The 12,429-nt window shown below is 41.3% G+C and overlaps 1 protein-coding gene across 2 annotated transcripts in view; it reads right to left on the bottom strand.

The window, feature by feature from the left end:
* The window catches only part of npdc1b (neural proliferation, differentiation and control, 1b), a 50,966-nt gene extending 38,964 nt beyond the window's left edge, over positions 1-12,002 (bottom strand). The window contains exon 1 of one of the 2 annotated variants that reach the window (XM_075468146.1): positions 11,658-12,002. In XM_075468146.1, coding sequence (XP_075324261.1) covers positions 11,658-11,832 — 175 coding nt within the window. In that variant the 5' untranslated portion in view covers positions 11,833-12,002. The remainder of the gene's footprint in view (positions 1-11,657) is intronic. The other variant, XM_075468147.1, reaches the window with a different exon arrangement.
* Between the last annotated feature and the right edge of the window lie 427 nt (positions 12,003-12,429).

Raw genomic sequence — 12,429 nt, 5'->3', positions numbered from 1 at the left:
CACTACGTGAGCGGCGGCCATACTGGAGGCTCAGAACTGTTTTGTTTACATTGTTTTCCACTGCGCGCAGGCGTACTCCCGCCTGGTCTCGGAACTTTCTTCGTTGGTTTATCTATTTTACTTATTGTCTTTGCCACTATGGTCGCACGTTGCTGTGTCGTGGGGTGCAATAGCGTAAGCCGTGACAGGAATGGGGGGGAAATCGTAAATGGTTTATCTTTTTAACGGTTTCCTGCTTGGAGGCACACCCACGGAGACCAAGTGTCCGAGATAACAAAGCGTCGTCGACTAGCATGGATCGCTGCTGTAAGACGACCAAGCATAACTTTCCACTCAATCCCGGTGTCGATGAGAGTGTGTTCTCTGCATTTTCATTCTGGTAAGTTACAGACTTTTGTGTGCTGAGGTAAAGATCCCCGCCTTCACAAGAGGACACTGTCAGTTGGAAGCAAGGGATGTCTCAATGGGTTAAAAGCGGAGGACAAATTTCGTGTGTATGCATGTATACATGACAATAAATCTGATCTTAATCTTAATTTAATGTGGAAAATACAAGGAAAATTGCCCATCTCCAAATTCACGTGGAAAGGGCGATTGGAACTGTCAGAAACAATACACCTTTTTGTCAGCAAAAGTACCTATCAACATAGTTTTGCCATGCGAAGGTGAAGACAAAACATTCTTTGACAAGATTGTGTCTGTATGTTGTACTCTGACCACCATGAGCAGGAGTGTTGTGCAAAGTTGAAGTCGTCTGAAATAAATATGCTTTGAGATACAGCCAAGTGTGTGTGTTTCATTATTTATTTACAAGTAGAGTAACATGACAAAAGTGTAAAGTGTCATTATAATTGAAACTGTTGCAAAGTATAAGCACTGGCACCACATACTATATACGCAATTATGTCCGAAAGGGTGAACTTAGGCAGTAAATCTTCGTCGACAATCCATTCCTTGCTCGGTATTTCATAAGGGTCCAGTCCGTTTATAACGCCAATCTTCTGCATGTACCGATCTCTGGCTTCCTTCTGTAATGTATCCCGGTATATCCCACATCCTTTCTTCGATTTTAACATGCTTTTCTCTCACTTTTCTCTCACTGTTTGGTCCTTGATCTCCGTCTTGCCTCAGGGTTTGTTTACGAGATTGTGCCTCCAATATGGCGACCATATCCCAGAATGCAACGCGTGTGCCCGAGCCCTATAGCTTAAGCGAAATCAGCTTTTCAGGCCGGCTGATTTCGGCTCGGGCAGGAGTTAAGTGCACTGTGTGTAAACGCTCTGCATACTGTCAGATCGATCAAGTAGTAGGCGGTTTCGACCACAGCCAGTGGCTTGCGCTTGCGTCTTGCGTGAAGTTTAGAAAATTGAGGTGACACACGCAAGCACGCAAGGGGGGGCTTGCAACCGCGCAAGGGCTTGTGTTGCGGCTTGCGTCTTGCGTTGCATCTTGCATTACCGACTATAAACCAGGCTTAAGGCCCCATCCACACGTAGCCGGGTATCTGCTAAAACAAATATATTTTCCTGTCATCCACATGAAAACGCATAAAAACGCATCGTAAACGAATGTTTTTAAAAACTCCGGGCAAAGTGAAGATTTTTGAAAACTCTGTTTATGCAGCTGCGTGTAGACGGAGAGAACCGGAGTTTTGCGTTTTCGAACGTCACAATATGCGCCAAACCAACAAAAACAAATCTGCTCTGACGTCAAACGTGCGACCATTGTTTTCAGAAGAAGCATGGATGCCTTGAAAACTGTGGTGGTTACTATTGTGCAGGCGCTGTTTACTGCCGTGAATTTACACGCCCAACTACTGCTCCAAGAGCACAGGCGACGGGCAACATTGCGGTCGGTGATTTACCCCCTCATTACAACTCCACGTAGGCGCGTTCTTCGCCGAAATCGTCGACGCCAGTTTTGGATCAGACCGGGACGCACTGCAAGCTGGTGGGAAAACTTTGAGATGGAAGTCGTACTCCCAGAGGAATGGCGTGACAATTTCCGCATGTCCCGGTCCTCACTCCTGTCGCAGTCGGACTTATTACGTCCTCATATCGAGGGGCAGTCCACTGTCATGCGATCACCTGTAAGTGTGCTTAAAAAAGTTGCATGCACACTGTATTATTTAGCTGACGAGGGCAGATTGCGCAAAACTGCTAATGCATTTGGGTTGTCAAGACAGGTGGTCTCAAACATTGTCAGGCAGGTGTGTAGAGCCATAACAGTGGACTTGGGACCCCAGTTCATACACCTACCAACAACTGAGAGTGCAGTGCATTCACTAGTTGAAAACTTTGAAAAGATTCATGGCCTCCCTCAGTGCATGGGTGCAGTGGATGGTACACATGTGGGGATTAAGCAGCCTTCAGCAAATTCCACTGATTATGTGAACAGAAAGGGTAATTTTACCTTAAATATCCAGGCAACATGTGACTATAAATACTGCTTTATGGATGTGGTAGTGAAGTGGCCAGGAAGTGTCCATGATGCCCGGATGGCTGAAAGTTACGTTATGATTCTGTCATATTTGGAATTGTGATTGACATTCAATTAGATATCTTTTTATACACACACACACCCATACATGTATAAGATGTTTTCTAAATGTATGATTAAAACAACTGAAGCTGAACAGCTATCAAACTCTAAACCATAAACACAGCGGCCTCCCCTCAAGACTACACCAAAGTTTGCTAATCTATGCAAAGCTTTACAACAGGATGATGAAGAGCACAATCCACTCCCATTTCTCATAGCCACGGTGTGAACCACAAAGATCCTGTTTGTCTGAATTCTTTCTTCTGTCAGTTCATTTAATTTTTAAAAGCAAATTCTAATTCAGAACACTGATTTTAAGAGTCTTAGACTCATCTCAGTCAGTGTGATGTAACTACAGACAGAGCACAGGGAGGCCTCTGAAAATATCTGCAACCTGAAAAGGAGTGAAAATAAGTTATGTAGCGTAAATAAAAGCTAACCTGGTGACAATCAAATTCCACTTTATTATACTCATCATCAATCAGTTGTTTTTTTTAAAGGATATTGTAAAGGATAAACTTCTCTTTGCACCTGCTGCACTTGGCAAACTGCCCACTTCATATTAGTCTCTTAACTGTACTGCTTTGAATACATCCACATTCAAATATAACTGGCTTCAGAGCAACTTTATCAAGACTATTAATGTGCATTACTTTGTGTCAAGTATTTCTGTATTTCTGTCAAGACTACAACTGTCTTAGCGCCAATGACATTCCAGCAGCCTCAAATGTATTTTTTCATCAAGTCAGTTTCCTAGTAACTCTTTGTCCTGTGTTTGATCAAGAAATAAGGGAATATGTTCACTCCCCTTTGTTTACCCTTCATCTCGGAGCTGAAGTTACGTACCTACCTGTTCATTAAAGTTGTTGAAAAGGTTTTGCAGATGCAGTACTGGAACATGTATTCCATAACTCAAATCATATAGATCTTTTCTTAACTTTAATAGTCTTCACTCAGCTGTGCTGTTTTCAGTAAACATTATAACATATATCATACTATTAGACAAAACTGTTGGAACTATCCATTTATGCTTACTGAAAAATTAACAGTGTCACATGTCGTGACAGAGAATTCAATATAATTTCACATGTTGTTTATTTTAAGCTTGTGTTACTGCATGCAAATTAATAAAATAATAAACTGACTGGAGGTGTAGAGTTAACATTGCTGCCTTTCATGTGGGTGAGCGGGGTTTGAATCCTGACCCCCTCGCATGAAAGGTGCCATTAGGGGTCCTTAGGCAAGACCCCCTTATGCTACCTGCCTAACTGGGATGCATTAACATAAACATGAAGTTGTTGATCCATGATACACAAGTTGAGTGTTTTCTATGCATGCTGTTGACTTGACTTCCAGAGAGTTGCAGAAATTTGATAAATATTTACTTACTACGAATATTGGGTTATCAAACTTTATCAGCTTTCTCTCCCACTGTACATAATGTTGATTATTGTTAAAATTGGCTTTGTTCTTAGACATTATGAATGCATATTAAACAGTCTGTACTTTTCCACACGATATATGACCTAAAGTGATCCAGACATATTGAGACAAAACAATTAGCCTGGGAAAGCAGGTGCTAGATTCACACACACACATTGTTTTGGCTGATCCAGAGAATATGACGAAGCATGTTGAACCTACTCATTTCCAATCATACTCGGTCGAGTGTGAGTCCAACCTATGTGAAATAATGAGTCATATAAATACGAAATGTACACGGAAATCGGGGCTCGGTATAACGGATTTCCTGCGAGAGCTCTGTCGTGCCGGGTCCAACGCTGATATACTTCACTTGTGACCACCAATAAATACTTTATTTGACTTGAGATTCCAATGAAATAATCGAGCTAACAGTGTGATAAATAAGGGTTAGGGTCACAGACCTACTCACTGCCTTAATCACACCCTTGATCTTGTGCTGACTTATGGCATTGAGAGTGAACAGTTAACAGTGTTCCCTCATAACCCTGTCTTATCTGACCATTTTCTGATAACCTTTGAGTCTAATAATACATCTATTTCTAGAAAACCAGATTTAAAGAGTTAATTTCATCATCCTTTTCTTCACTGCCATGTGCAGATATGACAGAGGACGGCTACCTAAATTTTACTCCAGCAACACTTGACTCTCTTGTTGTTTCAATGCGTACAGCACTGAAAAATGTTGCCCGTCTGAAAAGGAAGGTAATCAGTCAGAAGAGGTTGTCTCCTTGGTATAATTCACAGCTGCGTGCTTTAAAGCAGACTGCAAGAAAGCTGGAGAGACAATGGTGTTCCTCTAATTTAGAAGAGTCTTAATTAGTCTGGAAAGATAGTTTAATAACTTATAAGAGTTATTCCTTTAACTCTCAGCAGTGATGATTTCATGAGCTTCTTTATTAATAAAATTGTTTCTATTAGAGAGAAGATTGATGGAGTCCTTCCCACTATTATCAGTGATGTATCATCAAGTACAGCAGCTTTAGAAGTATCTGTAGAACCTGATTTGTATTTAGACTGTTGTCCAGTCGAACTCTCTGAGCTAACAACAGCAGTCTCTTCTAAACCATTGTTATTCCCAGTCTAGGGGTAACCAAGGCACAACATAAAAGTGTCCCATCTTCCTCAGGTCTCAAGCAGCCACGGAGACATAATTTAGAGGTTTAAACATAAAAGTTTTTTAGTTGTATAAGAAATATAAGGTTCACTTGGAATTAAATGATAAACTTCTGGATGGGCCAAGGCCAAAACAACAAACAAACAAAACCATCAACAGGAGGGAAAGCGACCCTCCAAACAAAGCAAATCAAAAGAAAAAACAATCACTTGCCTCCCTGGTCTAATAAAACAGGAGAAACTTAAAAAAGAAAATAATAAGGCAGCCCACCTTACAAACTCCAAGTTATGATTGTACAAAGTTACGCTCAACATGACTTGTGGGAACAGTGTGGCTGGTTGGGAGGATAGGAAGATGAGTCCTCTGCTGTCATCATCCCAGGTCTTAAAGGGTTAGTTCGCCATTTTGCACATTAAGCCCTGTTTTTAGGTAGTCTGGGTGAATTATAGATGTTCTGATCACAATTTGGACATTTGGTGCTGAACGGAGCATTTAGGTATCCACTGCTGCAGCCCCCCCACCTTTGCATCGAGTCAATGACCACTCAAGCAAACAATCATAAAACGGCATTAAACTTTCGTTTGAAAAGACATGGAACTTACCGTGTGGTCAGTGGTGGACAGCGATAAATTGACCCGAAAATCGCAGCGAAATGTGCCTTCTAACAGTTGTTTTAGCATTTGGTGGACCTATTTTTCCGGACACCGTTGAATAGCAGCAGCAAGACATCCAGCGACATACAGCGCGCGGAGTAATACTAGTCAAACCAATACAAATCAATGAAGATGGACAATAATGGTAATATAACTTCTCTGGAAGCGTATTTCGCGGTGATTTTCGAGCCAACGTATCGCTGTCCACCACAGACCACACGGTGAGTTTCATGTCTCTGCAAACAAAAGTTTAATGCCGTTTTATGATTGTTTGCTTGAGTGGTCATTGACTCAATGCAAAGGTGGGGGGGCTGCAGCAGTGGATACCTAAATGCTCCGTTCAGCACCAAATGTCCAAATTGTGATCAGAACATCTCTAACTCATCCCAGAATACCCCCAAACAGGGCTTAATGTGCAAAGTGGCGAACTAACACTTTAACAAGAGCTTCTTTCCCTGGTAGCCAATCCTCTATGGGCTCTTGGAGTGTTAACCAATCAGAGCTTGGTACCTGCGCACGGCAAATCCCAACCAGACTGTTCAAAGGAGGTTTTCCCCTTAATCGACACTTCCGTATTGGATTTGATCAATCTGTCTTTGTTGACAGGATATGTACCTCAGACGTTTAAGGTTGCTGTAATTAAACCTTTACTTAAAAAAACTACTCGACTACTTGATTCAGAAGTGTTATCGACCTATATTTAATCTCCCTTTTATGTTTAAAGTTGTTGAAAAAATTGTTGCAGATCAACTTTGTGATCATTTCTACAGAAATAATCTGTTTGAAGAGTTTCAGTCAGGATTCAGAGTGCATCATAGCACAGAAACTGCACTGCTGAAAGTTACCAATGATCTCCTCTTAGCCTCTGATAGCGGACTTGTGTCTGTGCTTGTCCTGTTGGATCTCAGTGCTGCATTTGATACGGTCGATCACAGTATCTTATTAAAGAGACTTGAACATGTTATTGGGATTAAAGGAACTGCATTAGGCTGGTTTAAGTCATATTTATCTGATGGATTTGAGTTTGTTCTTGTAAATGAAGAATCTTCCTCACACACCAGAGTAAGTCATGGAGTTCCCCAGGGTTCTGTGCTTGGACCGATTCTTTTTACTTTATACATGCCTCCATTAGGTAACATTATTAGACAGCATGGCATACATTTCCATTGCTATGCTGATGATACTCAGCTGTACTTATCGATGAAACCAGGTGAAACCAATCACTGGTTAGAGTCTAAGCATGTCTCAAAGAAATAAAGAGCTGGACTAAATTTTCTGCATCTAAATTCAGACAAAACTGAAGTCGTTATCTTTGGACCTGAGCGCTTCAACTGTCTAATTATATACTTAATCTGAATTAAATTTCCTTGGCTTAAAGTACTACAATGAGGAACCTTGGAGTTATTTTTGATCAGAATTTGTTCTCTGAGTTATATAGAAAAAAAGGGTTGAAGGAGCGCCTTCTTTCACCTTCGTAATATTGTCAAAATCAGACAAAACCTTAACCCCTATTCACACCTTTGTACCACTGTGGGCACCGTGGGCTCTACAACACACATCAGTGTAACATTTGCATTTCTGGTACACAAAATGTGGACATAGAGATGGGTAGTACACAAGTTTCAAAATCCTGCTGTTATTCCGTATTAGAGTGTATGTGATAGTCTGTGTTTTTCTTGTCATTTGGAGGTGTCGCGTCGAGCTAAAGAAGTGCTGTCTCTTGGCCTGAAGAGTTACATTGTCAGAGAAAGGACCTTTTTTTCTCCAAAATTGTAATAATAGAACACAAACCAGCTAGAGGGGAAACTGTGGATGGTGCACCAGTATAAAGAGAAAATTGTATCTGTAGTCTCTCTAGTTACACTCTAGCTCTGAGCATTAGTTTTAAGGTAATGGTCTTTTAATCTATTTTTAGCAATGTATCATTAATTATTTGACAAAATGTACAAAGTATGTAATTAAAAGTCATTGTTGTACACTGAGCCCATCATTTTGCCATTTTAAACTCCTTTTCAGCTTTCATAACTTCACTTACATTTCTATTACAAAATATAAGGGACTAGTACTGTACTAAAGTTTGTCAGTTTTATATTCATTTTTCCTCATTTTTGTTACAAAATACTGTGAAATTGCCCTTTACAGTAACAAGCTTATCTGGTTTTATTCACGGTTCTAAAAATAGACACTGAACTGAATGTAAATCTTTTTATAATCTGTGAAATTTGGAAGCATTTGTGAATAGAACTCTCCATCTGCCTGTCATTGCTGTACAGTGTCTATCTATAGCATATGTTGGGAGACATAATAACTAAGAATAAGTTGTAAAACATGGCAACTTCACTGTGTACCAAACATGGAAACATTACTGTGATGACAAGATGCCTGAATGTCAGTTGCCAAACAAAAGTCCCTTAACAAAGAGGGGAAGCCATGTACCAAGTATACTGTGTAAGGTTAAAAACATGGATGATGTTCTAAAACAACTGGAAGTCTGTTGTTGAACCTCAACCACAGGACTGTGCTATGCAGCTCATGGGGACAATTCAAGAAGTACTTAAAAGAAATCAGTGGGTTATTATCAGTAGTCAGGGCTAAGGACAGAAACACAAGAAGAGCTCCAGCACCCCCACAGAACCCCAGGATACATCTGGAGGCTGCTCCATCTCAGGAGGCAGCACTCTGCTCTATAGAGAAGACTGTAGGCTACTCCGCGCGCTCCCGGCTGCTTAACCCACTATGCCACCGAGCGGCGTAGCATGTACCTTTGTTACAAAGAGCACACACTCTACTGTAGTTTGCTGTGACTCAGTTCCATATACAGAATTCTGCTGCTACAAATACACAAAAGAATCCAACAGAGATTAATCCACCTTTGAAAACAGGCCACAAAAAACCCATTGTTTCTTTCATAAAGTTTGTTTCAAAATACAGTGAGCTCATGTTTTAGAAAGCTTTTACAAACATTGAGGATTCCTAAAGTGGCACTGAGATATAAATATAACAATGTGTGTGATGATGCACTGTCATCCATATCAGTGACAGAAAGCTCTTCAGCTGACAGCAGGAAGGTGATCCTGACAGCAGCCAGATGACAGGCAGCACCTCGTCTATAATCAACCCCAACATCCACCAGCAGGGCAACTGACACACCCTGCAAATATTTTCTGTGATCCGTTTCTGCAGCTCGTTCATGTCCACACCCACGTCACTGGGTGAAGGAGCCTGTGCCTGTGATTGGTTATGACTGCAAGTACACAAAATCCCACGTGCCTATTAAACCGAATGTTTACAGCTTTGATGATTGTGAACTTGAAGTAATGTGTCTGCTTGTAATCACTTCATCTCCTGGTTTAAACAGCTCATTTTTTTATGGCTATCTTTCAGACTGTGACTGTGTCACATCTAATCCTCCTTTTAAATGGATATATCAATTAGTGAGTATTACAGTTGCCATGCAACATATTATTTCCTTCACACAACAAATGATTTCAAATAACTTAATAATAAGTATGCAAAATACTTTCTAACCTCAATTGAAAAACAGCAAATACTCCAAACTGAGGACTAAAGTTTGTTCTATCTTATACCCCTTTTCCACCGCCAAGCTAGCCCTACTCTACTCGGTTCGATATAGCCCGACACTACACTACACGACACGGCACCAGTAACATTTTCTTTTCCACCCAAACCGTGACCTGGAAGTGGGCAGAGTCGGCCCGTTCACCACTAACGTGACGTCGGTTTCAGGTGACTACAAAGTGTCACGCCGCGGTTAGTCAAAAGTAAACACAACGATGGAGTGTAATGTGTAATGCAGTTGACAATCCATATTGTTTAGTTAAACCAAGCTCTTTATTAAAAAAGACAGCACAAAAGTAAACAGCAGGAGTTGTCTCAGATACAGGCGGTGACGCCAGTGTTGGTGCCGGTGGAATGCAGATAGCAGCTGTTGCTCAGCTGCAGATTGCGATGCCAATGTCGGTTCTGAAGCCTGCGGGATTGGAGGATCTTCGCTGACCTCAGCAACCGAACACTCAACGGTTGCACAAACCGAGTCTTGAGGGGGAAAAAAAAAAAAAGTGTGAACATACGAAACACATACACGTAACCGCATAGGTGAGACACTGTGCTAGCCTTCCAAAACAGCGTTGTTTGCTAGCTCACTCAGAACAACTTATGAGACACCTGCGTAACTTTTTACACAAGTTAAAGACTGAACATGTATTTGTTACGATATAAAACATGTATTTGTTAAGATATAAGCGTTGCACCAAGGGGATAAGAACAACACTTACCATTTCCCATCGCCTCCAACAAAGACGTCGTCGAATCCACGCCGTTCGCCGGGCGGTGACCGTAAATGCCGTCCATTTGGTCAAACCACTTCCATGTCTTTCGGTTTGACCCACTCCGGCTGTTGTGGTCCTTTACCTGCCGGTAATCACTCTTCAGCTTGTCTCGGTACTGCTGAGAATTCCGGTGATAGCCATGGTTAGCTTCTCATTTCGTGTTGCTCCGTCTTCCTTCTGTATGCGGTCCTCAGCCACCACACACAGAAAGGTCTGCTCATCGTCCATGGGTTGGCTTTCCTTCTCTGGTCTTCCATCTTCGCAATTCTGTTTATTCTCTGTTGCTCTCGCAGGTGTGTTTTCATACATGGCGGGTGATTATTTAAAGCTCCCCGAGCTTCGTTGCGTGTATGACGTAATTTAACCTGACCAATCAGTGGACAGCACTGATCGCGTGACGTTTTAGCACCGACTAGTACCGACTAGACCCACCTCTGAAGCAGGTACTAGCCGCTGCTAAAAATCCTAACGGGTCCCACCTTCAACCCGTGGTGGAAAAGCTCCCAATCAGGGTAGAGCGGGACCGTGTAGAGCTGTGTTGGTACAAAAATGTTCGGTGGAAAAGGGGCATTAGTGACCATTTCCTTTTACATGCAATATACACAAACACTCATGCAATAACTAAAGACAAAGTGGAGTTCTTGCACTGAAAAAAACAACTCATAAGATTTACTTAAAAAACCCTTTGTAAGTATTTGCACTCAAATGATTTAAGTAATATTTAATGCTGCAAAATCAAGTAAATTTGACTTACCATAAATATAACAGTTTTGAAGATATTAAGTAACATTTACTTAATTACATCTAAGTTTTAAGTTATATTTATTTAAACAAATGAAGTAAAGTCTACTTGTTTTTCATAGGCAGGAACATCATTTTACTCAAAATTTTAAGTAAATTTTTATATATCTGTAGTATTTGCTGTTATGAAGTAACTTAGTAGATTTTAACGATACACTTTCAGAGTAAAGTTTATGTAGTATTTCTAGGTTTATGCACATACAACTACCAAACATTTAAATTGTATGAGGAAACCTAAGTAAAACTTACTCTTCCCCCCTAATTCATGTATTACATTAATAAAATGTTTAATTTTACTTAAGAAGCTGGAGTTCTTACTGAATCTTAAAAATACAAGGTAGAAATGATGACAGTTACTCTAATAGAGTTTACTTCACCAAAAAGTCACTTTTTTCAGTGTGTGCACCGTGTGCTAGAAACCATTAAAGAAAGAAAAAACTAAACTATTGCCTAGCCTACTACATGACCACTGGAGCTTCCACCCAAATATGTTGAGGTCTCATTTTAGTCATCAGTGGGTTATTATCAGTAGTCAGGGCTAAGGACAGAAACACAAGAAGAGCTCCAGCACCCCCACAGAACCCCAGGATACATCTGGAGGCTGCTCCATCTCAGGAGGCAGCACTCTGAAGACTGTAGGCTACTCCGCGCGCTCCCGGGACACTCCCGGAAGACTCGCATTTCTTCTTTGCACCACGGTCAATTGCTTCTTACCTTGCAAGCAGGTGCCCAGCGCCAGCAGGGCCGCAAACAGCACAGCCCGGTCAAGCAGCGGAGCCCGCATCCTGGGCTGAGCTCCGGCGGCTGAGCTCATACAGAGACCAGGCGGAGGAGGAGCGGGCGGAGATATAGGAGAAGGCGGCAGTGACGGAGACTCGCTCCTGATCATCCCCCCATCCCCTGGTGCTCAGGCAGAAGAGAAGAAGAAAGAAGAGAGACGATCATCTGCTCTGTCTGCAGCAGGGTGTCCGGTTTCTTCGGATCTACCTCAGTGATGAACAGATGCTAAGCTGCCTGATCTCGACTCTTTTTCCTCTGCTGCTGAGCTGAAGCGGAGGCACGTAAAACTGTGACGTCAATACGCTGCACTCCTTCCTTTTTGACACCAGGTACTGTTAGGAAGATTTTAGTCAATTGCAGTGCGTGGTCCCCAACCCTGCTGCTTTCATGTGCTTTTTGACAGTCACACATATAGTTGCATATACTGTATAAATCAAATCCAATTTATTTGTATAGCACATTTCATGTACAAACAATTCAAAGTGCTTTACATAAAATAAAAGCATTGCAGCAGGGAGTGGAAGAAGCATTAAAATACATCAAATAATATAAAGAGAAACAATTAAAATAATTTAAATGAATTTAAAAACAACCAACAGTCTATATTTCATGCATAGACACATGAGAAAAGAAATGTTTTTAACCTGGATTTAAAAATGTCTCCATTTGGTGAAAGTTTAATCTCCACTGGCAGTTTGTTCCACTT

This window comes from Odontesthes bonariensis, chromosome 6, assembly GCF_027942865.1.
Source record: "Odontesthes bonariensis isolate fOdoBon6 chromosome 6, fOdoBon6.hap1, whole genome shotgun sequence".
NCBI classification, from domain to species: Eukaryota; Metazoa; Chordata; class Actinopteri; order Atheriniformes; family Atherinopsidae; genus Odontesthes; species Odontesthes bonariensis.
This window is presented reverse-complemented; position numbering and strand designations above follow the sequence as displayed.